Here is a 24,443-nt window from a genome sequence, read left to right as displayed (position 1 = left end):
AAATTAGTCTGACAGAAGCCCCTGGGCTGGGCTGGAAGGGACTGAAATGAGTCTTGACCCTGGAGATAGGCTGCTCTTGTTGGGTGCTGTCGAGTTGATTCCAACTCACGGTGACTCCATGTGTTACAGACTAGAACTGCCCCATAGGGTTTTCGTGACTGTAATCTTTATGGAAGCAGATTGCCAGGTCTTTCTCCCACAAAGTGTCTTGTGGGTTTGAACTACCAACCCTTCAGTTACCAGCCAAACGCTTAACTGTTGCGCCATCAGGGCTCCTTTGGAGACAGGCTACCTGGGCTTAAATCCTAGCTCAGTTACTGGATGGGTGAACTTGGGCAGGTTAAAGAGTCTTTCAGTGCCTCAGTGTTCTCATCTGTAAAGTGGGGTTGATAATAATAGTACTCTTCTTGTAGGGATTAAATGAGATAGTGAACATTAAAGCACTTAGCACAGTACCTGGTACATATTAGTGCCCAATGCTTATGCTCATTTTTAAAATTAATCCCGTAGACCAATTAGAGGACTACTGAAATAGCCTAGCTATCAGCTTGGTTCTAGACTAGGGCAGGGGCAGTGAAAAAAAGAAGGACCAGAGGGCCAGGGTGGGGGGTGTGAAGAAGAACCAACTGAGCTCAGGGCTGGCTGGATGAGAGGGAAGAGGAAGCGTCAAAGACAACTTCTAGATTTCTAGCCTGGGTGACTGGGGGAGGGATGGTATTAAAATGGAAAACTGGAAAGAAAGTTTTAGGAATAGGGTAAGTCAGTTTGACACACAACAGTTTAGAGGTGACAGTCAAATGGCAAAGTCCAGCAGGCAGTGGGAAAAGTAGGACCAAGGCTCTGGGGAATAGGCAGGGCTGGAGATGCAGAGCTGAGCATGAGAAACCATGACAGGGGATGAGCTCTCTGAGGGCTCATGAATGAAGTGCCCATGGTCCAGTTCAGCAAAGGCAGCACAAGGTGTTAAGCATCTCAGTCCAATCTGGCATCTCTGTTTGTGCAGGCTGGGGCCTCTGTTCATTCACTGACCATGTATATTCTGCTCGGTCAGCCGTGCCACTGGGATACCACCTTTGGTCCTTCATTATACGTGCTCTCAGTTCAAATGCTGACCTGGCCCAATCCTGCTTATCTTGCGAGCCTTGAAGGGGTCAAAGTCCACCTGGGTATAAAGCGACAGGCAGATAGCTTGGTTTTATATTTCAGGAAATGGAAACACCTAATATGGACAGTAGGAGAGGGTGTCAGGCAGAGTTGTGAGGGGTACCTTCCTTCTGAGCCTTTCCAAGGCCTGCTGGGCTCCAAGGTGCTCATGTTCTGGGCTGCTCCCTGGATTCTCAAGGCAACTTTCCCAAGCTTGTCTTCCTCTCTCCTCCACATGCACCTGTCCGAGTACTATTTTCTCAGAACTCCCTGGTCCTTACCAGGGGCCCACAGATTAATCAGATAAATTAATCTCTGTCAATATTTACCCCTCCTCCAGGGTCGCTATGAGTTGGAATCAACTCAATGGCAACAAGTTTCTGCGTCCTCTAGAGGCCTGGTGGTGCAGTGGTTAAGTGCTCGGGTGCTAACCAAAAGGTCAGTGGATCGAAACCACCAGCCGCTCTGTAGCAGAAAGATGTGGCAGTCTGCTTCCATAAACATTACAGCGTTGGATACCCTATGGGGCAGTTCTACTCTGTCCTATGAAAACAGAGTTGAACTCATAGGGTCGCTATGAGTCAGAATCAACTCAATGGCAATGGGTTTTGGTCTGAGTCTTATGTCCTCTTAATACACTAAGTGCTGCCGGCGCTGGGCCAGGTGTTAGAGATCCAAAGATGAAAAGGCCAGGACCTACCTGGAAGATCTTGAGCTAAAATGCACTAAAGTGGAGAGGGGGATTTTAGGGAGGGTGGGCTTGGGCTCTGTGAAAGCACACCGGGTGGACGGGGGTGAATCCTTCCATTTGTGCACAGGGCTGACTTCCTCTCCCCCTTCCCACCAGAAACCATTTTACCAAAACATGCACATGCATACATTACCTCCCCATTCTCTAGCATGCCAGCCAGGAGCCGAGGCAAGAAAAAGAAACAGGAATAAAATAAGTAAGTATGGTGACAGAAGGGCACAGCTGCTTAAACGAGACTTCTGATTATTGCCATTAGTGTTGAAAACAGTTGCAAGCTGAGGTGGCATTAAACGGGCACAGTGTGTGTGGGGGGATAAAAGCACGTTAGGATAGCGAGACATTCAGACGAAGTGGCCAGTCAGGGTGGGGCTTGAGGAAATTCCCTGTCCAGCTGGTTATCCAACAGACACCTGACACTGATTTGCTTCCCAAAGGGCAGTGCAACAAGGAAAGCCAACAGAATGCAAATGTTACCATTAAGTGTGTTCACCTCGGAGCAGCCTGGTTGCCCTGCAAAGGTCCCTTGTTACAAATTCTGCTGGCAAACCCTGCTCCCGTAGAGGGAGACCATCATTAAAGCTCTGTCTTCTTGGAGAATTTTGGGTTATGTGCTTTGCAGAAAATAAAACAGAACTTAGGGTTAGCTTGTTGCTTCTAGGCCCCTTATCCTCCAAACGGATGTATTCTGAGCAGGGATTATGAGGTTGTTAACTAGACTAAGAGATCCCTGAACTGCAAAGCTCCAATACTCAAATTAAAAACAAAACAAAAACCCACTGTCGCGGAGTCGATTCCGACTCCTAGCGACCCTACAGGACAGAGTAGAACTGCCCCATAGAGTTTCCAACAAGCGCCTGGTGGATTCGAACTACTAACGTTTTGGTTAGCAGCCATAGCACTTAACCAGTGCTCAGATATGCGCTATTGACTACAGCGACATCTAATGGTTAGAGAAAGCAACACCATGCTTGCGTGTAAGGGCAGCCCCGTGGTTCTGTCTTGGGGGTGGATTTTTTCAAAATATAGGATGGACAAGGTATTAGTATGTTTATTAACCCCTGAAAAATAAAACTTTAACCAAAACCCTAGGAATTCACTTCCCTTATCACTGGATGGCACTTATGATACTATCCGTACTTGGATGCTGATCATATTTTGTGGAAACAGCACAATTAACCTCTTTGGAGTTTTTTTTTTTTTAACATTGTGACTTTGCATTTATTTGAAAGTTTTCTCAAAGCTCTGTGTATGCGGTATCTAGAAGGCTCCCGTACATGAGAAAATATTATCAATATTATCCCTAAATATCCACTTCTAGTAAGAGCCCTGGTGGCGCAATGGTTAAGCACTCGGCTGCAAACTGAAAGGTCGGCAGCTTGAACCCACCCAGTGGCTCTGTGGGAGAAAGATCTGGAAATCTGCTCGTAAAGATTACAGCCTAGGAAGCCCTATGCAGCAGTTCTACTCTGTCGCATGGGGTCGCTATCAGTCAGAATCAACGCAACAGCAACTAACAACAGTGTACCTTCCTCCAGTTTATAGGGGGTTATTGTGGTAAGGATATATTCTAGTGTAGAATGTGGTATTGGCTAGATTGTCCCAGAGGAGGTCACTGTTCTAGCTCCCAGGTGGAGAAAGGAAAGCTTAAAGTTTATTTGGAAGGAAGACTGAAACCCCTCCCCCACATTTAGATGTCACTGAGCTTTGCCTGAAACTCTTCCGCATTGACTTTCCTCCCCCCACAGCTCAAAGCCCTCGTTTTGGACGGGCGTGCTATGGGCAGAAGGAGCTCTGGTGGTGCAGTAGTTAAGCGCTCAGCTGCTAACCAAAAGGTCAGTGGTTTTAACCCCCCAACGTCTCCTCATGAGAAAGATGTGGCAGTCTGCTTCTGTAGAGATTTACAGCCTTGGAAACCCTATGGGATCGCTATGAGTTGGAATCAACTCAACGGCAGTGGGTTTGGTTTCGGTGGGCTGGTTATAGGCAGAAGGAGCTCTGGTGGTGTGGTGATTAGGCGCTCGACTGCTAACCGAAAAGCTGGTGGCTCAAACCCACCAGCCGCTTTGGGGGAGAAAGATGTGGCAGTGTGCTTCTGTAAAGATTACAGCTTGGAAACCCTATGGGGCAGTTCTACTCTGTCCTATAGGGTTGCTATGAGTCGGAATTGACTCAATGGCAATGGGTTTGGTTTTTGGCTATGGGCAGTAAGCTGAGCTAACCATACCTCAAACTAAATTATAAGAGGTGGTAGAAAGTGCTGGAGAGATGCCTGGCTCCACTATTTCAAAAAGTGATCCTCAAAGCATGGGTCACTGATATCCTTTGTTTCATGCATCTTCTGATGAGCAACTAGTGAGAACCTGTTCTCATTGCTGACAGTAAGAGTGATTCTTGGGGCCAGGATTTTAAATAAATGAATAATACCCTTGTAGTATACCATTCGTCCTTCCCACTCCACCCACTCCCTTTTTTTTTTTAAAAAAGAAGCTATCTTTTTGAGAAAGAGTATAATTATTATATGAAGAAAACAACTTTTCTAAGAGCTGAAACATGAAATTTTCATTTGTGTATGTTAAAAAGGCCAAATATCGGCAATTTCCTATGGTTCAACCTAATGCATGAAGACTAAAATGAAAGCAGAGATATATTCCTGAATAAAAGACTGAATATTTTATATAAAATTATTCCAATTTTTTAGGTTTAACACAATTCTAATCAAAATCAGAAGGTAATTCTAAACTTAATCAAGAAGAATGAGAATAATCAAGGAAATGTTCAATAATCAAGAAAATAATGAGAATAATAATCAATAATCAATGGAAATGAAAATAGTCAATAATCAAGGAAATGTTGTAAAGAAGACCAATGAGGAGGTATGCCCGATCAGATATTAAAATGTATTATAAAACTATAATAATTGAAATAGTGTGGTACTGACTTAACAACAGACTGACAGATCAACAGGACAGAACACACAGCCCAGAGACAGACCCAAGAATATCTGAACATTTAGTATGTGGTAAAAGTTGCATCACAAAGTAGTGGGGAAAAGAAAGATTATTCAAAAAATGGTGCCTGAATAGCTGGTAAACTACTTTTTAAATAGCTAGATCATTACCTGACATCATAACTCAAGATAAATTCTAAACGTATTAAACGGTTAAATGTAAAAATTATAACAGAAAAGTATTAAAAGAACACATAAGTAAATATTCATATGATTGTGGGATATGAAGGCCTTCTAAGCGGAAAAGCAAAGTTTAGAAACAAAAATACAGTAATAGATATAATTGCATAAAGATTTAAAACATACGTACAACAACAACACATAAACAGCATTAGAAGCCAATGTCAAGCTGTGAAAAATATATGTGCAATGTATGACAAAGGAAGAAAGGCCTGGTGATCTACTTCTGAAAATTAACCAAGCCAAATCTTGTGGATCACAAGAGAACATTATCCAACTCGCTTGCTTTGGACATGTCATCAGGAGGGATTTATTGTTGAGGAAGATATCATGTTTGGTGAAGCAGAGGGCCAATAAGGGCAAAAGAGACCCTCGGTGTGAGATGGATTGGCACAATAGCCACAATGATGGACTCAAACATGCTGGCAATTATGAGGATGATACAGGACCAGACAACATTTCGTTCTGTTGTACATAAGGTCACATGAGTCAGAGCTGACGCGACAGTATCTATCTACCTATCTAAATCTATGGCAAAGGGTTAATATTCTTAAACATAGACTTCTTACCAATCAATAAAAAAAGCTAAATAGGCAATTGATGTATGGAAACTGTGCAACTCCACTTATAATCAATGAAATTCAAATTAAAACAACATGATACCATTTTTCAGCGATTAGGTTCACAATGATTTTAAAAAGTGACAATAATTAATGTTGGGTGGAGTCTAGGAATTGAACCGCTCTCACTTACTGCTGGTGGGGGTGTAAACTGTTTCTGGAGTGCACCTTTCTGGAGTGCAACTTTCATTAAGAGCCTTGGAATTACTCCTATCTTGTGACCCAAGTCAATTTCTAGAAATAGCCTAAGGGTATCATCACAGATGTGAAAAAATATGAGTTTTCTTTGTAATGTCATTATACTAGATAATTAGAAACAGCCTAAATATCCAAAAAAAGGGAAACCTAAAGCAAGATACTAATTTTTATTTATTCCCACTGCCATCAAGTTGATTCCGACTCACAGCGACCCCACAGGGTTTCCAAGGCTGTAAATCTCTACGGAAGCAGACTGCCATATCTTTCTCCCGTGGAGCCACTGGTGGTTTCGAACCTCTGACCTATCGGTTCACAGTCGAGCACCTTAACCACTGCGTCACTAGGGCTCCTTAATTTTTATATATAGTATGAACAAAATTTTGTAAAAGAATAACCTTACATATACATGTATTATATATAGCGAAACCTGTGAGAACCAGAACTCAAATGGACTGCCTTATTTTACCGGGTCCCGCAAGTTTTCCGCCTCTGACAGGGTGCATGCAGGCTTACCACTTTTCTACTGCTCTCTATTAGTAGAAAATATTTTCGTTTTCTTTCTCTGACAGGTTTCTGCCTTACATAGGTTCCGGCTTTTGAAGGTTTTACTGTATATATTTATATTTATACACATACATACATAGAAGAAAAACTATTGATCACTATAATCCATGGGTGTTGGCCTTATGGGTAATTCTTTTCTTTTTTGTACTTTTCTGTATTTCCCAAATTTTCTACAATTAATGTGCATTACTTTTAAAATCAGAAATAATGGTTTTTATAAATAAGCATACACTAAGCAGGCTCTAAGAGCCTTGGTGGTGCAGTGGTTAAGCGCTCAGCTGCTAATTGAAAGGTCAGTGATTCGAACCCACCAGCTGCTCATCGGGAGAAAGATGTGGCAGTTTATCGATTGTATAAATCAAGATTTATCTATTGTAGAAAACAATTTACTGATTGTCTAAATCAGGATTTCCTCAGAAGAGGCCAAGGAGGCAAGCAAGCCTGTGGAAGTGTAGTTTTAAGGGAGGCGAGGAGAGAGTGAGCAGGTTAAGGGACAAAGCAAGGCTGTTTGGATTCTGAGCCTACCTCTACTGTACAGATGTGGCTGTAACCCCTCAACCTTATTTGAAATCAATCTGATTTTTCTTTTCTCAAAATTGGCTTATTCTAGGCTAAGCCGATTATTCACTTTGAAGCCTCTGATACCATGCTTTTGTCTCCATGGTCTGTAGAGAAAATGGAAGATTTTTTAGGTAATGATTAGGGAAACGCATGCCCAATCCCACAGTGACCCATTTCAAATGCTAGTTACTTTCTCAGTAAAGGATTCAGGGACTACTGAACCCCTGGCATTTATGCTGTTGTTGCCTTATGCCGTCGAGTCAATTCTGACTCATAGTGACCCTATATGACAGAGAACTGCCCCATAGGGTTTCCTGAGGCTGTAATTTTTATAAGGAGCCCTGGTGGCTAATAGAAAGGTTGGGGTGGTTCGAACCCACCAGCTGCTCTGTGGCAGAAAGATGTGGCAGTCTGCTTCTGTAAAGATTTACAGCCTTGGAAACCCTATGGGGCAGTTCTACTCTGTCCTACAGGGTCACTATGAGTTGGAATTGACTTGAGGGCAGTGGGTTTATTTTAATCTTTACAGGGACAGATCACCAGGTCTTTTCTCCTGGGGAGCTGCTGGGTGGGTTCAAACTGCTGACCTTTTGGTTAGCAGCCAAGTGCTTAACTGTTGCGCTACCAGGGCTCCTTTTTTCTTTTTTTAGGGCTCCTTCTGATAACTCTAGTTCCCGGCTTATTTTCCATCTCCCCTGTCTGTTTCACTGAGGTAAGAAGCAGCTGTAGAGGCAGCAAGGGGAGCGAAAGCGAGGAGGCTCTTTCTACTTCCTGTTGGTCTTGGGGGAAGGAGAACCACATGTAATGGGTGGTGGGGCCGCATTATATTAGAGGAAGAAAAGTGGCCCTCATCTAGAGTGTTGATAAAAGACAGAAAACAGTACGGGAGTGGGGGGCAGCTTGGGCTAGAGCCCATAGGTTTGAGGTTAGCAGCAGAAAGTGCGAGGTAGCAGTTTGCACAGTATTTGTATGAGCAGTCTTGATCTCCTTGGAAGCCTGGCATCACTCAAGGTCAGAGTCCTTTGTACTTGCTACCCACCCACAAAAGCTTCATGTCCCCCCTTCCCAACTCCTCACCTGCATCTTTCTCTTTACTGTGTCAAAGGGAAAGGAGAGGGTCTGGGTCACTGCAGCAGCCAGACAGACATTGGCAAAGTTCTGGAGGAGAGAGAACCGATCTCGAGGTCCATTCCAGATTTTCTCTAGGTTCATGTAAACGAGAAGGGAGCCAGCAGAGAATGGAAGAGCACCTGCAAAACAAGGCCAGGAAGAGGCTGCCCATGTCTGGAGAACATAAAAGTCTGTGGGGGAATCCAGGGAAAGTAAACAGGAGGGGCCTTGGGCTTATTAAACTCACTCCAACTGAATGAACACAAGCGAACTTCCCTGGGTGATGATAATGCTCTATATTTTGATAGGGATTTGTGTCATTTGTCAGAATGCATCAAAATGGTTCACTGAAGATTTGTGCATTGTACTGTATGTAAGTTTTACTTAAAAAAATAACCATACACAAATGTTACAATCTAGCTGACGATATACATGCTGAAGGGTGTAGGGGTAAAGTGTACTGAGGTTTGTAGCTTACACTGAAATCATCAAACAAATAAAATGGACTAATGAATGGCCGGGCCATTGGTGGTTCAGGTAGGATTCTCGCCTTCCATGTGTGAGACCCAGGTTCAATTCCTGGCCAATGCACCTTATGCGCAGCCACCACCCGTCACTGGAGGCTTGTGTGTTGCTATGACGCCGAACAGGTTTCAGCAGAGCCTCCAGACTAAGACAGACTAAGAAGAAAGGTCTGGCAATCTACTTCCAAAAATCAGCCAATGAAACCCCTATGGATCACAAAGGTCTGATCCACAACTGATCACGGGGATGGTGCAGGAGCAGGCAGGGTTTCATTCCATTGTACATGGGGTCACCATGAGTCGGGGGCTGTCTCAATGGCAGTTAACGACAACAATGAATGGCTAGAGGAGAGAACTAATGGATAAGTAGGTGACAAAGCAAATATAGCCAAATGTTCATTGTAGGATCCAAGTGGTGGGTATGTGGGTGTTTACAATTCTCTCAACTTTCCTGTATGTTTGAAATTAATAAAGAGAATAAAATGTTGAAAACAAAAATCACTCACATATACACAAAAAACCCAAAGCTTAGCGGGCAGCACCTAATCAAGTTTTGGAGGCTAGGCGGGAGTGGTCTCTAGCTGGGCAGGAAGCATTCTGTGAAAAATGGAAAGTTAAGAGGCTCTCGGCGCTGAGGGAGGTTACCTGACCTCACCTTTGGTAATGACATAGTCATATCAGGGCTCAGTGGACCTTCTACTGTGTGCAGCATCATCCCATTTCTAGGAAAAGATGGTGAACCATGTAGTACAGTAGGTGGTACTTTCACAAACTTCCAGAAACTCTGGAAGCCATCTCAAGTTTACAGAGAGACTCAATTTCTCCTTCAAAATGAGATTTAAAAGAAGGGATGACACAAGGGAGCTGCTTAGCTTTGGAAAAATTAATATTTATTTAATAAACATTTATTAAAAATGACTCTTCAACACGCACCCCCCCCCCCACCAATTTACCTACATTCAGAAAACATTTGTGGAGCTTTTGCTATGTGCTGGGCCCTATGCCAGGTGCTGGGAATACAAACAGAAGTAGGCTAATTGCTGTCCTGGAAATGTTTACTATCCAGTGGAGGTGACAGCCAGGGAAAACAAATCTAGTATCCCTGATATATACCATAATAGGGGGCTATATAAAGTGCTTTAGGTACAGGAGAAGAGTGATTAACTTTGCCTGGGGGAATCAGGAAGGACTTCGTGGAACAGAGAGCTTCTGAACTGGGTCCTGAGGAATGAGTAGGAGTTCATTAGACACCAAGAGAGTGGAAAGGCATTCCTGGTGGCAAGATCAGTATGTACAAAGGTGTGCGGTTACGGAAGGGAGTAGTACTTCCAAGAAATGAGGCAGGACAGGTTGGCAGGGGACAGGTCTGAAGGATCTGCAATACCATAAGGAATTTGGGCTTTTACCTGTAGCTCAGGAGTCACTGGAGGCTTTTAAGGAGGACAATGAAATGAGGATGGTGAAATGACCAAACTGTGTTTAGAAAGATCACCTCATGCTGGTAGCAGTGTACAGGGCAGACTGGAGCAGAAGAGACTCAAGACTGGGACCAGGTAGAGCCTCTCACAAGAGTCTGGGGGAAAGATGATGGGAGCGTGGCCTAAGGCAGAGGGGATGGGGATGCAGAGGTGAGGACAGACTTGAGAGCTAAAAGAGGTCAAATTGACAGGACTTGATCGTATGAAGTGAGAATGGAGTGGGAGCAAGAGTTGAAGTGATTCCTGGGTTTCTTCTGGCTTGAGCCACTGGGTGAAAGGAAGGTGGTATCATTCACTAGGGAATACAGGAGGAAGAGCAGGTTTGAGACAAACAAGGACATCGGGTTTAGTCTGGAATTTGAACTTGAGTGGTATAAACGGTTAATGTGCTTGGCTGCTAACCAAAAGGTTGGAGATTGGAGTCCATCCAGAGGTACCTCGGAAGAAAGGCCTGGCGATCTACTTCTGAAAAATTAGCCACTGCAAACCCTATGGAACGCAGTTGTGCTCTGACACAGACATGGGGTCGCCATAAGTCTGAATCAACTCCATGGCAACTGGCAATGAAGGTGTCCAATAGCAGATAGATATTTACATTACTATTGGAAACTGGTATGTCAATGGTTAAGAGAGAGGGCTGTGGAGTTATATTCCTAGGTTCTTCCACTCTCTATCTCTGTAACCTTGGGCAAGTCATTTAGCTTCCCTAAGCATCTATTTCTTCATCTGTAAAATGAGGCTTAAATGGGATTTTTTACAAAGCATTTAGCAAAGTACCTGGCATGTAGTAAGCACCCAATAAATGTTAGTCATTGTTATTATAGAGAGGGAGATTGGGGGTCATCAGAGTATACTGATGCTTGTTTAAGCCATGAGCTTAGGTGTGGCCACCTAGGAAGGGTACAGAGGGTGAGAAGAAAGCTAAGGAAGGAGCTCAGGACAATATGAAGGGGGCTGGCAGCATTAGATGAACTAGATGAGCCACAGTAGTCAGATAAGAAAGAGCTGCCAGAGGGGTGGGAAGACATCCAAGAGATGGTGGGGTCCTAGAAGTTTCCATAAGAAGGGGTGATCAATCTTATCAAATGCTGCAACGAAGATCAGATAAAGGACTGGATGTCTACTGGATTTGGCAATTAGAGGGTCCCTGGTGACCTGTGTATATAGCCCTGACAAAGGGACACACACACACACACACTGAAGACGTCTTCCTGTAATCAGATAGGGAGTGTTTAGGTTCATTTTCTTACCAGTTTGTGCTAAGCCGCCTCCACTCTCTGCCCTACTCCCCTCTCTGGGCTGTGACTGGTGAAAGTTAGGAGTGAGGTGTATGGTTACAGAACAGACTGAAGCTAACTGGCTCTACGTAGATTGAATCCATACAACCTTGACGTCAGTAAACCGATTTAACTGGTCACAAAGCTATATAACATATTCATATATATTAAGGAACACAGCCTTTTCTTGGACAAGGTGAGAAGTTCCATCTTACCTAAAACAGTGAGGGAAACCCCTCGATAAAGGGCCAGGAACCCTTCCTGTTGATAAATAGTAGAAAAAGCATGGAGGATGCCTTTATAAGATGGTTCCAGCATGTTCTGCACAATCAACCGGGTTTTGATGAGGTCTGTAGGATATGTCGCAATGGTGGACACCATGCCTGCAAGACTCCCAGCCATGACGGAGCTCCACTGGGAAATATGGCCCAAGTCGTCTGTGAACAGTATGACAAACCTGGGAGAAAAGGGGAAAAGTTCAAGGGAATCAGTTATGGATTGTGCTAGAGTGTTCTACACTGCTTCTTGCAACATTTCCCAGTATTTCAAGGTATTTTACAAAGTGAAAATTATTACACTAACGTATTAGGATTAATGAATAACAGATTTAATTCTACTATATTTATATAACGCTAGTTAGCTATAAGGTCCCTGGATGGTGCAAGCAGTTTGCGCTCATCTACTAAACAAAAGGTGAGTGGTTCAAACCCACCCAGCACTGCCACAGCAGAAAGGCCTGGTGACCTGCTTCTGTAAAGACTACAGCCAAGAAAACTCTATGGAGCTCAGTTCTACTCTGACACGCACGGGGTCACCATGAGTCAGAATCAACTCGATGGTAACAGGTTTGGTTTTTCTTTGGTTTTAGTTAGCTATAGGAAGAGATGCCCAATCTTCTTTTTTATATTTACCTTAAATCTTTCCCACTTCAGTTTTAGCCCTTTCTCTTTTTATCTGCATAACTTTCAACTCTGGCTTGGCTGTGAGGAGTAAATATATAGGAGTACTTGGCAAACACTGAACTGGAATGTACACCTTCACTTCTGTTGAAACTTGAAAGGAATAAAATTGTTTGAATTAATGATTCTCAGCATCCTTACTCATTTAGATGTTTAAAATATATTGGTTTAATGACTGTAAGAGAAGACGTTCTGCCTCACTAGTTATCAGGGAAATGACAAGTCAAAACAATAACAAGATACCATGGCCCACCCAGCAGACTGGCAAAGATGACAAAGTCTGATGATACCACGTAATGGTGAGCATGTGTGGAAACAGGAACTCTCATCCACTGCTGGTTCAAGTGCAAATTGGTATGGCTACTTTGCAGTATCTAGTAAAACTGAAAAGGCACCTACTGTCACTCAGAAATTCCATTTCTAGGTGCACACCCTAGAGAAATTCTTGTACATGATCATAGGAAGACATATACAAGGACGTTAACTGCAACACTGTAAGTGTGAAAAAACTCAAACAACCTAACATTAATAGGGGAATGGATAAATTGTGTAAGCAGGATCAGACCTTTGTGATCAGTAGGGTTTTCATTAGCTGATTTTCAGACGTAGATCACCAGGCCTTTCTTCCTAGTCTGTCTTAGTCTGGAAGCTCCACTGAAACCTGTTCAGCATCATAGCAGTACCCAAACTTCCACTGACAGACAAGCGGTGGCTGCGCTTGAGGTGACAATCAGTTGTGGAGTCAAGTTGTAGGGTATCTACTATTTGATGCATTTGAAAACCATCCATAAGGTATTATTCATTTATTACAAGAACCTACTTCCTCATAGGCTCTCCTGAGTAAACTCTTGATCTTAAATGTAAGTGCACGCAGTCCCCAGGGTATAAACAAGATCCATTCCTAAGTGTGTCTCTAAGTCAAATTTGTAGGTAAGTCAGGATAAGTGCATACGGTTCTTATTGAGCCTTACTTTAGTGCAAGCAAAGAAGCCCTGGTGGCATAGTGGTTAAGAGTTCGGCTGCTAACCAAAAGGTCAGCAGTTTGAAACCACCAGCTGCTCCTTGGAAACCTTATGGGGCATTTCTACTCTGCCCTATTGGGTCACTATGAGTCAGAATCGACTCAACGGCAATGCGTTTTAGGGCAAGAAAAGGCTCGACGTCTTTTCAATGATCTAAAAGCTTCACGTGCAGCAAGTGAAGGCCACTGTGATGAAGAATCTGTTGCAAGTACAATTGTTTCAGAATGAGGGCAAATTTACATAACATTAAAGGGCAAGTAAGAGTTAGAGTTGTCCTTAAGTTGGAGCAGATATTTCAGCTGTGAAATGGTTCACGGAACCAGGGCTTTGAACCCGTTAGTTCCAGTTTGAACCCCCGCTGAAAATTTGCATTTCTAACAAGTTCCCAGGCGATGCTAGTACTGCTGGTTAGGGACCAATTCTGAGAACCACAGTAGAGCAGTGGTTCTCAAAAGTTATTATACAGAAGAATCACCTGGGGATCTTGTTAAACTGTAGATTCTGATTCAGTATCTCTGGGGTGGAAATGCAAATTCTCAGCAGGGGTTTGGACCGGTTTGTTCCAGTTCAAACCTCTGGACAGAACCCTGGAGTAGGAAGCCAGAAGATCTGCTTCAAGCTCTCTGAGGGACCAAATTACTGGGCTGAGGGCTGTAGGGACCATGGTCTCAGGGGACATCTAGCTCAATTGGCATAACATAGTTTATAAAGAAAATGTTCTACATCCTACTTTGGTGAGTAGCGTCTGGGGTCTTAAAAGCTTGTGAGCAGCCATCTAAGATACTCTAACTGGTCTCACACTGTCGGGAGCAAGGGAGAATGAAGAACTCCAAAGACACAAGGGAAAGATTAGTCCAAAGGACTATTGGACCACAACTACCACAGCCTCCGCCAGACTGAGTCCAGCACAACTAGATGGTGCCCGGCTACCACCACTGACTGCTCTGACAGTAATCACAATAGACGGTCCTGGACAGAGCTGGAGAAAAATGTAGAACAAAACCCTAGCTCAAAAAAAAAAAAAAAGACCAGACTTACTGGTCTGACAGAGACTGGAGAAACCCCAAGAATATGGCCCCCAGACACCTTTTTAACTCAGTACTGAAGTCACTCCTGAAGTTCACCCTTCAGCCAAAGACTAGACAGGCCCATAAAACAAAATGAGACTAAAGGGGCACACCAGCCTGGGGCAAGGACTAGAAGGCAGGAGGGGACAGGAAAGCTGGTAATAGGGAACCCAAGTCGAGAAGGGGAGAGTGTTGACATGTCGTTGGGTTGGTAACCAATGTCATAAAACAATATGTGTACTGTTTAATGAGAAGCTAGATTGTTCTGTAAACCTCCATCTAAAGTACAATAAAAAAATTATAAAAAAATCTATATAAGATTAAAAGCTCAACAATTACTCTAAAGCAAAGATGAGAAGGGAGGAGGGCAACTAGAGTCCTCAAAATAGAACAAGCAGAAAGCAATTAAAGAGAATGGCGACATGCTGTGAAAAATGTAACTAATATCACTGAACAACGTGTATAGAAACTGTCAAATGGAAACCTAATTTGCTGTGTGAACCTTCACCGACAACACAGTAAAATTATTTTCAAAAAATGTAGATTCTGATTCAGTATCTCTGGAGTGGAAATGCAAATTCTCAGCAGGGGTTTGGACCAGAATGAACTGGTTCGTTCTGGTTCAAACCCCGGGACAAAACCCTGGAGTGGGAAGCCAAAAGATCTGGTTTCAAGCCCCAGCATTGCCACTAATTGTGTTTGCAGACAAGTCACTTACCTACTCCAATCCCTGAACATTCTGGATGTTTATGCTGTGTTCAAATCCATGACCACTGGCTGTATCAGTAACTCCAGCCAACTGTTTTGCAAATTCACAGTCAGGAAAGAGTAGGAATGAATCAGCGTAATGATGGACCAAAGGTGTCATCTTTATGTAGGAAAGATGGCACTGTGATTAACCAACCACTTTGCTTTCTGTCTAACTATGCCTTACCCCAAACCAAAGACCAAAACTGTTGCTGTCGAGTTAATTCTGATTCATAGCGACCCTACAGGACAGACTAGAGCTGCCCTATAGGATTTCCTAGGAGCTGCTGGTGGATTCGAACTGCCAACCTTTTGGTTAGCAGCTGTAGCTCTTAACCACTGTGCCACCAGGGCTCCAACTATGCCTTGTCATCCACCAAAATATGTCCTTTTAGTTTCTGGGAAAAGAAAAAAAGATCTTGCAGGAAAAAATTATTAGTTAACCTAGCCTGGGTAACTATCTGTCCTTGCTTTCCCACCCATCTTCTCTTCTCCCCTCCCATTGTCACCACCCTACTTCAGGCATCCTCAGCTGCCACATGGACTAGTGCAACAGGTTCCTAACTGGTCTTGCCACCCCCAGTCTTCCTTCTCTCTAGTCATCCTACCCTGCCACCAGGTGACAATAATTCCTGTTGAATTGCTTTGATCACCCACACTCCCCGGCTCAAAAATCTCCCACAGTTACCTTGCATACCAAGTAAAGTTCAAACTCCTTAACTCGGCTCTCCAAGATCCCATGCCAACCTGCTTTTCTGGCTGTGTTACCCACTCTACCGTAGACACACTTTATGCTCCAGTCATCCCGAAAGCGGGCCCGCCTCTGCGCCTTTGCTTAGTATGTAACTGCAATCTCTCCCCATCTTTACCCAGCAAACGCCTACTCATTCTTCCCAGGCCAAACTCAAATATTTTTTCTCCTCTGTGAAGTCTTCTGGGTGTTACAAATGGTTAAGCACTGGGCTGAAAGGTTGGAGGTTCTAAATCCACCCAGAGGTGCCTCGGAAGAAAGGCCCGGTGGTCTGCTTCTGAATGGTCACAACCATTGTTATGGATTGAATTGTGTCTCCCACAAAATATGTGTTGTGAATCTTAACCCCTATAACCGTGGTTATAATTCTATTGGGGAAAGAGTTTCCTTTCTTAAGAGGCCATATCAGTGTAGGGTGTGTTTTAAGCCAGTCACCTTTGAGACAGAGCCCTGGTGGTGCAGTGGTTAAGAGCTCAACTGCTAACCCAAAGGTCGGCAGTTCAAATCCCCCAGCCACTCCTTGGAAACCCTATGGGGCAGTTCTACTCTGTCCTAAAGGGTCGCTAGGAGTCAGAATTGACTTGACGGCAATGGGTTTTTCATTTGATAACTCTGAGATACAAAAAGAGTAGATTAGGACAGAGAAGCAAGCAGAGATGGGGGAAACTAGACACCATACCACATGAAGATCACCAAGGATCCAAGGAATAGAAGCTGAAGAGGCAAGGACCTCCCCCAAGGGCCAACACAGAGAGAAAAGCCTTTCCCTAGAGCCGGCACCCTGAATTTGAATGTCTAGCCTCCTCAACTGTGAGAAAATACATTGCTGTTAAAGCCACTCACTTGTGGTATTTCTGTTACAGCAGTACTAGATAACTAAGACAGCCATGAAAACCCTGTAGAGGGCGTTCTACTCTGAAACACACGAGGTCGCCGTGAGTCGGAATCCACTCGACAGCAACTGGTCGTGGTGGTGAAGTCTTTGCACCCCGCCCCCCTCCTCATCCCTCATCAGGAGGGTAAGTTTCTGCAACACTTTATCCACGACAATCACATTTGGCCTTGTGTGTTAGGGTTATGGGCACACCAGTCTCATTCTTCTGTTACCCTGTAAGCTCCTGGGGCACATGGACCATGGCCCTTTCATCTTTGCATCGTCCCCAGCATCATGCATCCCAGTAAAAAATCAGTTGCCGTAGGGTCAATTCCAACTCATAGTGACCCCGTGTGTGTCAGAGTAGAACTGTGTTCCATAGAGTTTTCAATGGCTGGTTTTTCAGAAGTAGATCGCCAGGCCTTTCTTCCAAGGCACCTCAGAGTGGACTCAAACCTCTAACCTTTTGGTTAGCAACCAAGTGCATTAGTGCATTAACCATTTGCACCACACAGGGACTCCCACCATGCACACAGTGAATACTTAATGAAGGCTTGCTAAATTAATACCAGAGGAATGGAGAGAGAAAGGCAATGTGATGTAATAGAAAGAGAATGGGATTCGGAGTCAGAAGGCCAGGTGGTGGAGCTCAGCTCTGTCACTGATGAGCAGATGAGTGGTGTGACCAGTCTGAGCCCAATTCTGCATCTGTAAAATGGGAATAATAACAATGCTTCCTGGTCCATGCGCCTTACAAGGCAGGAGGCAAGTGCTGTAACAATCCAATGATGTATATATACGAGGTACATTTGTGGCCAGTGCACCTCACGAGCAGTCACCACCCGTCTGTCAGTCGAGGCTTCTGTAGTGCTGTGATGTTGAACAGGTTTCAGTGGAGCTTCTAGACTAAGATGGACTAGGAAGAAAGGCCTGGCTATCTACTTCCAAAAATTAGCCAATGAAAACCCTATAGACCATAACAGTCCAATCCACAACCAATCATGGGGACAGTGCAGGAGCCCTGGTGGTGTAGTGGTTAAGAGCTTGGCTGCTAACTAAAAGGTTAGCAATTCAAATCCACCAGTCATTCCTTGGAAACCCTAAGGAGCTGTTCTACTCTGTCTTATAGGGTCGCTATGAGTCAGAACCAACTTGAGGGCACCTAACTATACATACATACACACACACACACACACAAGACGGTTAACAGAAAAACTATAATACTTAAATCAGTCTTAAAGTGCTGCCTCCCCTACCCTGATACATATTATATCCTATCCAAAGGAAGATTTCCATACCACTTTGTGGAGGAGTCCCTGGGTGGTGCAAAGGGTTAAGTGCTTGACTATAAACCGAAAGGATGGCGGGTCAAATCCACTCAGAAGTGCCTCAGAAGACAGGCCTGGCGATCTGCTTCTGAAAGGTCACAGCTGTGAAAATCCATGAGCTCTCCATGAGTCGGAATAGACTGGAAGGCAATTGGTTTGGTTTCGTGGAGAAGAGGGTGAAGTGGAGAACAAGTGAGTCATTAAAACTCTGAGAAGTGTTTACAGATTGCAGACAGATGTTGCTGAGGGCAAGGTGGGGTGGAGAGGGAAGACAGGCTTGAGAGAAATTCCATTATTGCCTTCCCCACCCAGAGGAAGGAAAGGTAACTACTCTCAGGCATAGTGCTGGCCTAGAGGAGTCAGTCATGAAGATGATCCCATTGGGCTTGTCAGCTGCCAAATGGGCGTTCCAGCTAGAAGTGTAAAGGAAGAATCCTTTGACTGTTAAGACTAGTTCTCCCGACCCTGAGCTGTTTTGCCTAATTCAGAACCAAGGCCAGTCTTCAGAGTTGGCACTGTGCCCACTGCAAGAGGAACACGGGGACCATCCCTCCGAGCATAGAAAAAAGTCTCCTCTTCCTGAAATTAAATTCCTTCGCTATGCTTTCATTTTTTTAGGCTTTGTTTCCAGTTAAAATGCAAATGCCTCTGAGCTCTGAGAGAAGCTTTATTAAGGCTCATACCACATTTACATCTTTAGATAATCTTCCTAAGAATGTAGCCAGTGGGCAGTTAGGGGTGAGGCAGTAAACTGAGCGGACTGTTTGCAGCTTGGGGGAGGGAAGCTGCAGCCCATCGGACCCCAAAGTCAAGCTTCATTTAGGTGGTGGTGGAGGGTAAAGAGGAGTCCCTAGGTGGCGCAAACAGTTAAGCACACCTCAGAAGAAAGGCCTGGTGATCCTACTTCCGAAAAATCAGGCATTGAAAATCCTATGGAGCGCATTTCTACTCTGACCCACATGGGGTCGCCATGAGTTGGAATCGACTCCATGATAACTGGTTTGGTTTTGGTTATTTTGGGGGGGGGGTAGAGACTTGTGGCCTTTTTGTGCCAAGGGATTGGGCCCTCTCCCCCTACCAAGCATTTCCTTCTGGTGCCTTTGGTCATCCAGACACATACACACAACGTCATAGGGGTCTCTTTCCTCCTAAGCCCACCAAAGCACATTTGTTTTCAAATTGGTGGAAGATGGGAATGGTTAGGAGCCATCTCTCCGGAGAGCTTGTCTCTCTTTTCCCCTCATTCCATCTTTTAGCCTGTCCAGTCGGTAAGCCTCTCCGGGCCAGGGCTGCTTTCCGCAAAAACTGCACCTGTTGTTGTTAGGTGCCGTCAAGTCGATTTTCGACTCATAGCGACCCCCACTTGACAGAGTAGACCTGCCCCACAAGGTTTTCTAGGCTGTACTCGTCTGGGGAGTAGACCGCCAGGTCTTTCTCCCGAGGGGCCCCAGTGGGTGGGTTCAAACCTCGGTTAGCCACCGAGCGCTTAACCATTGCACCACCAAGGCTCCTTCAAACTGCACACCTAAACAAAAAAACCCAAATTTCATTCTGACTTATAGCGACCCTATAGGACAGAGCACAACTGCCCCGTAGGGTTTCCAAGGCTGTAATCTTTACGGAACAGAAGCCCAGGTGGCGCAGTAGTTAAAGCACTCGGCGGTTGGAACCCACCAGTCACTCCGCAGGAGGAAGATGGGCAGTCCTCTTGTAAAGATTTATAGCCTTGGAAACCGTATGGGACTGTTCTACTCCGTCGTATAGGGTCGCTTAGAGTCAGAATCCACCCCAAGGCAACGGGTTTGGTTTGGTTTGGTCTGGTTTTGGAATCTTTACGGAAGCAGACTGCCACATCTTCTTCCCGCGGAGCCGCTGATGAGTTCCAATCGCCGACCTTTCGGTTAGTAGCCGAAATCCCAATAAAAGTTGCAAAACCTTGGGACTGCACTTTGGGGGCCAAACTGCTCCGAGGGGCTCCCACGTGATCCTGAAGGGTGCTGTGCCCCACTAAAGGGCCCCGCCCTAGGAAGCAGGGCAGCGTCGGCCCGCTGAACCCCCCTGCGGAACCCTGGCTCCGCCTGGCCCCGCCCGCCCGCGCCAGCTCCAGGCTCTTACTTGCGGTAGGCGGCCAGCTGCACGGCGCTGCAAGGGAAGAGGCGCAGGCACGCCACCCCGTTCCCCTTCCAGAGGGCTCGCGGCCCCTCGGCTCGCCACACCTGGAGCCCGATGGCCCATGGCCCCCGGGCGTGGCCGCGCATGGCGCCGACCTGGGCCAGCACGGCGGCAAGCTCTAGGGGCGCGGTGAGGCTGAGGCTGAGCGCCCCCGCCAACCCGGCGCACAGCAGCCGTTGGCTGCCGGTCAGCCGGCTGTCCCGCCTCCACGTAGCCATCGCGCCCCGCCGGCCTCGGCGGCCGAGCCAGCAGAGCGCGTGGCTCGGGCCTGGGGCTCCCGGGACACCGGCGGAGGGCAGGGCAGGCGGGAGCCTCCAGAGGCCGGGCCCCGCCTGCCCCGGCGTGGGACCGGCCCACGGGAGCGACGGGAGGCCCCGCCCACGCCGAGCTGGGCCTGGGTGCTGGGGGTGGGGCTGAGGACCAACACCCAGAGGGTTGAGGCCTGGTGGATTTAACGTCTGCGCTTCGGTTGTCCAGCCTGGAGTTTTGATTTTCAGTTGAGAAAGTCACCATGTTCTCACCTGGTCTGGCCGGCGAGACTTTTCCTAAGTATTCAGCGCTCCCCTGCCCCTCCTCTTGTTTGCGCTTTCTCTCCTTTGCCACATTCCATCTCTCCCTCTCCTGGCTTGTGTTCCTTTCCCTCCAACTTCTTTTTTTGTGCCCCGTGAAAAAGCCTTGGACGTTTCACAGTGCAGAAGGAAAAAAACTGTCTATAATTATAGCAACCACAGCTGCTACCCATCTGACACTTGTCAGGTATGAGTCTCATTACAGGAGTCATTAGTAGGTACGTATTGTTATTGTCCTATTTAGGAGAGGCTGTAGGTGTGGTGGTGACAGCCTGGACTTTGGAACCTGCGTTAGATCTTGGCTCTGCAGCTTACTAGCTGTGTGGTCTTGGATAAGTCACTCAACCTCTCTGTGCCTCAGTTTCTTCATCTATAAAGTGGAGATAATAGGTTCTTCATCATAGGGGTTGTTTAAGGATTAAGTGAACAATAACTGGTACAGGCAAGCACTGTATGTGCGTTAGCTATGATTAGACTTTATTTTGCAAAAGAGGAAACCAAGACACAGAGAGACTGACTTGCTCAAAGTCACACAGCTACTATGAGAATTCAGACCTAGTTCGGTTTAATGGCAACATCCACCGGAGGCTACGTTACGGGTTCTCTAGGACTGTAGAGTGTAACTTGAGTAGGGATGTTTTCAGTGGTTTTGTTAGCTAAGAGGAAAATTGAGGCAAAGAAGGGCCAAGAGTGACTTGACCAGAATCCAAGAAGGATTTTGATTAGTTTTAAAAAATTGCAAATTTCTCCATCTCTTTTTAAAAGGTGTGGATGTGGGTGTGTGCATCGTTCCTTGCATTTTATTTTCATGCTCAGACAAATATATATTCATTTATATGAGGTTTTCTTTTTTCCCTTCCCTCCCTTCCTTTCTCTCTTTCTTTCAAACAAAAATGAGCTCATTCCTCTAGATACTCAAGAAAATGATCGTCATGTTCGCCCTGGGGGAGGAAACTGGGAGACTTGGGAACAGCCAAAAAACCATTGCCTTTGAGTTGATTCCGACTCATACCTTCCCTATAGGATAGAGTAGAATGCCCCATAGGGTTTCCAAGGCTGTCATCTTCAGAGAAGCAGACTGCTACATCCTTCTGAGGAGCGGCTGGTAGGTTCGAACTGTTGGACTTTTAGTTAGCAGCTGAACACTTTACCATTACGCCACCAAGCCCCCTTTTGGGAACAGCAGTGGAAGTAAAATTGGCTTTTCATTGTGCACGATTTTGTACTGTTTGTTGTTGTTTTAAACCATGGGCATGTATTACCAATTTAAAAAATTCTCTAGCATCAATTTTGTCTCTTTCAGAAGCATTCCCGTTGGGTGTGGTGTCTTCTGTGACAACATTGTCTTGCCACCAGTGGGTTTTTTTTGAAATAGTAAAGAACTGATGAAGTTCTTAATAAAACAAAATACAATCTTCCTTGTGTTTACGTGGTACATGCATTCCTGGAAAATTCTGTGTACATAAACACAGTGCCAAAAAATGTTTTGCATTTATGAGTAAAGCACAGTTAAGTTCTCAACTCAGATCATTATAAACAGGTTTTCCACCTACATGAATGCTGGGATCTTTGAAAGCCATGCAGGAGGGAGGACTGGCATTGCTGGATGTGTAGTAGCATTCCCGGCTCATGCCCATTAAATGCCAGTTGCCAAAACCTGTTGAGTAGAACAGAGTAGAACTGCCCCATAGGGTTTCCGAGGAGCGGCTGGTGGATTTGAACTGCCGACCGTTTGGTTAGTAGCTGTAACTCGCTGTAGCTCTTAACCACTGTGCCACCAGGGCTCCAAATGCCAGTAGAGTGCCCCCAATTTCCAAAATGCCCCCTAGAAAGCGACTTCATTCCTTCCTATTGAGAACCACTGTTCTAGCTGCTCCCTCTGCCTGGAATGTTCTTTCCCCAGATGTTTGCAGAGCTGGCTCCTTGTCATTCAGAGCTCAGCTTAAATGTTATTTCCTCTGAGAGGGTTTGCCTGGCTACAGAGCCTCCATTCACTCTACCACATTATTGTTGTTGTTGGGTGTTACTGAGTCGATTCTGACTCATAGCGACCCCATGTGGCAGAGCAAAACTGTCCCATAGGGTTTTCTTGGCTATGATCTTTATGCGAGCAGAGCTCCAGGTCTTTCTTCCGCAGAGCCACTGTGTGTGTTCAAAGCACACATCTTTCTCTTAGCAGCAGAGCGCTTAACTGTTGTGCCACCAGGGCTCCTTTCTACCACATTAGCCCATTTCAATTTTCTGTGTAGCATTTATCCCTGCTATTTTTATTTTCTGCTGATTTATTGTCTGTTTCCACCTACCAGAATGTAAGATACATGAGGGAAGGGATCTTGTTTCTTGTTACAGCTGTGTCCCCAGTGCCTGGAATGGTGGCTGGCGCTTGGTGCTCAGTAATCATTAGTTAGATAAATGAATGAAGAAAAGGAAGGGAGGGAGGAAGGAGAGAAATCTTCAGTTTTACGAGTTGGAAAAGGTTGGCAGAACACAATGTCTTCATGAAAATAATTTTTTTAGGTCATATATGATAAATACCAAAAGATTTGCTAAGTTCCACAAGATTGGTGGATTCAGTTTGCAGTGAATAATATCAACTTTGTCAGAAATTGAGTATTTGCCATTTTTAAGTTTCCAGTCACGTCTGTAATTCTAAAATGAACTGTGTTGTTGGACAGAGTCATTTGCTCTGTCTCCAATTGTTATTTTCATCATTATTTGGCAATAATTTGGGCAAGTGTCTCAACAAGGACTTCAGCAGCACTAGTGTTTGTAATTAAATATAACATTATAAAATGTGGCTTCTGCAGCTTTTGTGTTTTTACTCCTTGGAACTATGTATTTAACTTTCGGCAATGCTTGAATGTCCTTCCACTTTGCTTCAATTTTTTTTTTTAAATTTTATGCTTTAGGTGAAAGTTTCTAGCACAAATTAGTTTCTCATTCAAAAATTTATATACAAATTGTTTTGTGACATTGGTTGCAGTCCCCTCAATGAGTCTTCACTCTCCCCCTTTCCATGCTGGGTTCCCCATGTCCATTCGTCCAGTTGTCCTGTCCCTTCCTGCCTTCTCGTCTTTGCTTTTGGGCAGGTGTTGCCCATTTGGTCTCGTATACTTGATTAAACTAAGAAGCACGTTCCTCACATGTGTTATTGTTTGTTTTATAGGCCTGTCTAATCTTTGGCTGAAAGGAGGACTTCAGGAGTGGCTTCGGTTTTGAGTTAGCAGGGTGTCCAGGGGCTGTAGTCTCAGGGGTTCCTCCAGTCTCTGTCATACCAGTAAGTCTGGTCTTTTTTTTTTTTTATGCAACAGAATCTTCTCTGTTCTCTTAAGCATCATGCAAATCTCAACAGTGTGGTTAACAAAAGTTTCCCCACTCACAAGGACAGGAGTAAATCATTTGCAGGGCCTTTCATTACTTAGCAGTAGCTCCTAGATTAGTTGTTAACAGTTTTTGGGATCCAGTAATAACCACTGGAGCCTTTCCTGGAGAGAACATACAGTTCAGCGCACAATCTCAGGGTTCGCAAATGCTCCTGAAA

The 24,443-nt window shown here is 45.0% G+C and overlaps 1 protein-coding gene across 1 annotated transcript in view; it reads right to left on the bottom strand.

Annotated features, from left to right (window-relative positions):
• Positions 1-20,564, bottom strand: part of SLC25A43 (solute carrier family 25 member 43) — a 46,450-nt gene extending 25,886 nt beyond the window's left edge. The window contains exons 1-3 of the mRNA XM_004379812.1: positions 20,277-20,564; positions 11,629-11,870; positions 8,102-8,274 (exon numbers count right to left, since the gene is read on the bottom strand). Coding sequence (XP_004379869.1) covers positions 8,102-8,274; positions 11,629-11,870; positions 20,277-20,551 — 690 coding nt within the window. The 5' untranslated portion in view covers positions 20,552-20,564. The remainder of the gene's footprint in view (positions 1-8,101; positions 8,275-11,628; positions 11,871-20,276) is intronic.
• Positions 20,565-24,443: the final 3,879 nt, after the last annotated feature.

The sequence above is a fragment of the Trichechus manatus genome, unplaced genomic scaffold (genome assembly GCF_000243295.1).
Source record: "Trichechus manatus latirostris isolate Lorelei unplaced genomic scaffold, TriManLat1.0 scaffold00068, whole genome shotgun sequence".
Lineage (NCBI taxonomy): Eukaryota > Metazoa > Chordata > Mammalia > Sirenia > Trichechidae > Trichechus > Trichechus manatus.
Note: the sequence above shows the minus strand (reverse complement) of the source record. Positions and strands in the feature narration are given on the sequence as shown.